Here is an 841-nt window from a genome sequence, read left to right as displayed (position 1 = left end):
GATTTGTAACAAAAGTTTATTTACAAGTTACCACAAATGTCAAAATCGGCGAAACCAAAGTAGCGGTACCACTGACGGCGCCACCTTTGTTCGCTGCTCCGTGATGTATGATTGAGTGAAAACTATCGATAGTGCCATCGGTAGTTTTCCAGCTCTAATCGGTGTCTATTACTAATTTTTTTTAAAGGGTGCTCGGGTTTTTGTGTATGAACTGTATCAATTGAAGNGTTATGGGCGGAATGGTTCTTCAAACAAATATGACCGACATATTAGCACGAATAGAAGAACAGAATAAACTAGTCAAGCAAGAAGTAAGACGAATTTATAAAAACAAAACAAGTTCAAATAATTTAATTTTTAGGCTGGTATTTCGGCAGCTCCTGCCCGAGCTGTAAGCGCAGTCAAAAGTATGAACATTCCACAACAAATTAAAGATATTAAGCTCCCCGATTTACCTCAGGCAATCAAGGATTTGAAGTTCTGACCGGGTCAAAATTCAGCCTCAGAAATTTTGGACTCTTATTTTACCAGCAATTTATCATCATCATCGATTAGTTCCGCAACGTTTGCTGCTTTGTCAACTACAGAGGCAGATTATTATACATTTCTGCGTCAAAGTACTTATGAGCTCATTGATGACGAAAGCAGCAGTTTTTCTACTTCTAACTTTGCTTCCCCAACTAATTGCAATTCCGATTACTACCAAAGGGAAACTGGAATCGAAGTTTATTCTACAAATCTAAATAAGCAAATAGAGGATTCTGTACCGATTGATAGTGTAATGAGTTCCAGCTTAGGAGTGGAGGCCAGCATTAAGTTGGTAAAACAGTCATTTGAAATA

The 841-nt window shown here is 37.9% G+C and overlaps 1 protein-coding gene across 1 annotated transcript; it reads left to right on the top strand.

Moving 5' to 3' along the window:
- Positions 1-233: 233 nt before the first annotated feature.
- On the top strand, positions 234-835 carry LOC108357176 (AP-3 complex subunit sigma-2-like). The gene is made up of 2 exons (XM_017608269.1): positions 234-311; positions 362-835. Exons 1-2 carry the CDS (start codon positions 240-242, stop codon positions 482-484), a joined length of 195 nt encoding a protein of 64 aa, XP_017463758.1. The 5' UTR covers positions 234-239; the 3' UTR covers positions 485-835.
- The last annotated feature ends 6 nt before the right edge of the window (positions 836-841 follow it).

Source organism: Rhagoletis zephyria, unplaced genomic scaffold (assembly GCF_001687245.7).
Source record: "Rhagoletis zephyria isolate East Lansing unplaced genomic scaffold, Rhagoletis_zephyria_1.1 Rzeph_scaffold_71712, whole genome shotgun sequence".
Taxonomy (NCBI): Eukaryota; Metazoa; Arthropoda; class Insecta; order Diptera; family Tephritidae; genus Rhagoletis; species Rhagoletis zephyria.
This window is presented reverse-complemented; position numbering and strand designations above follow the sequence as displayed.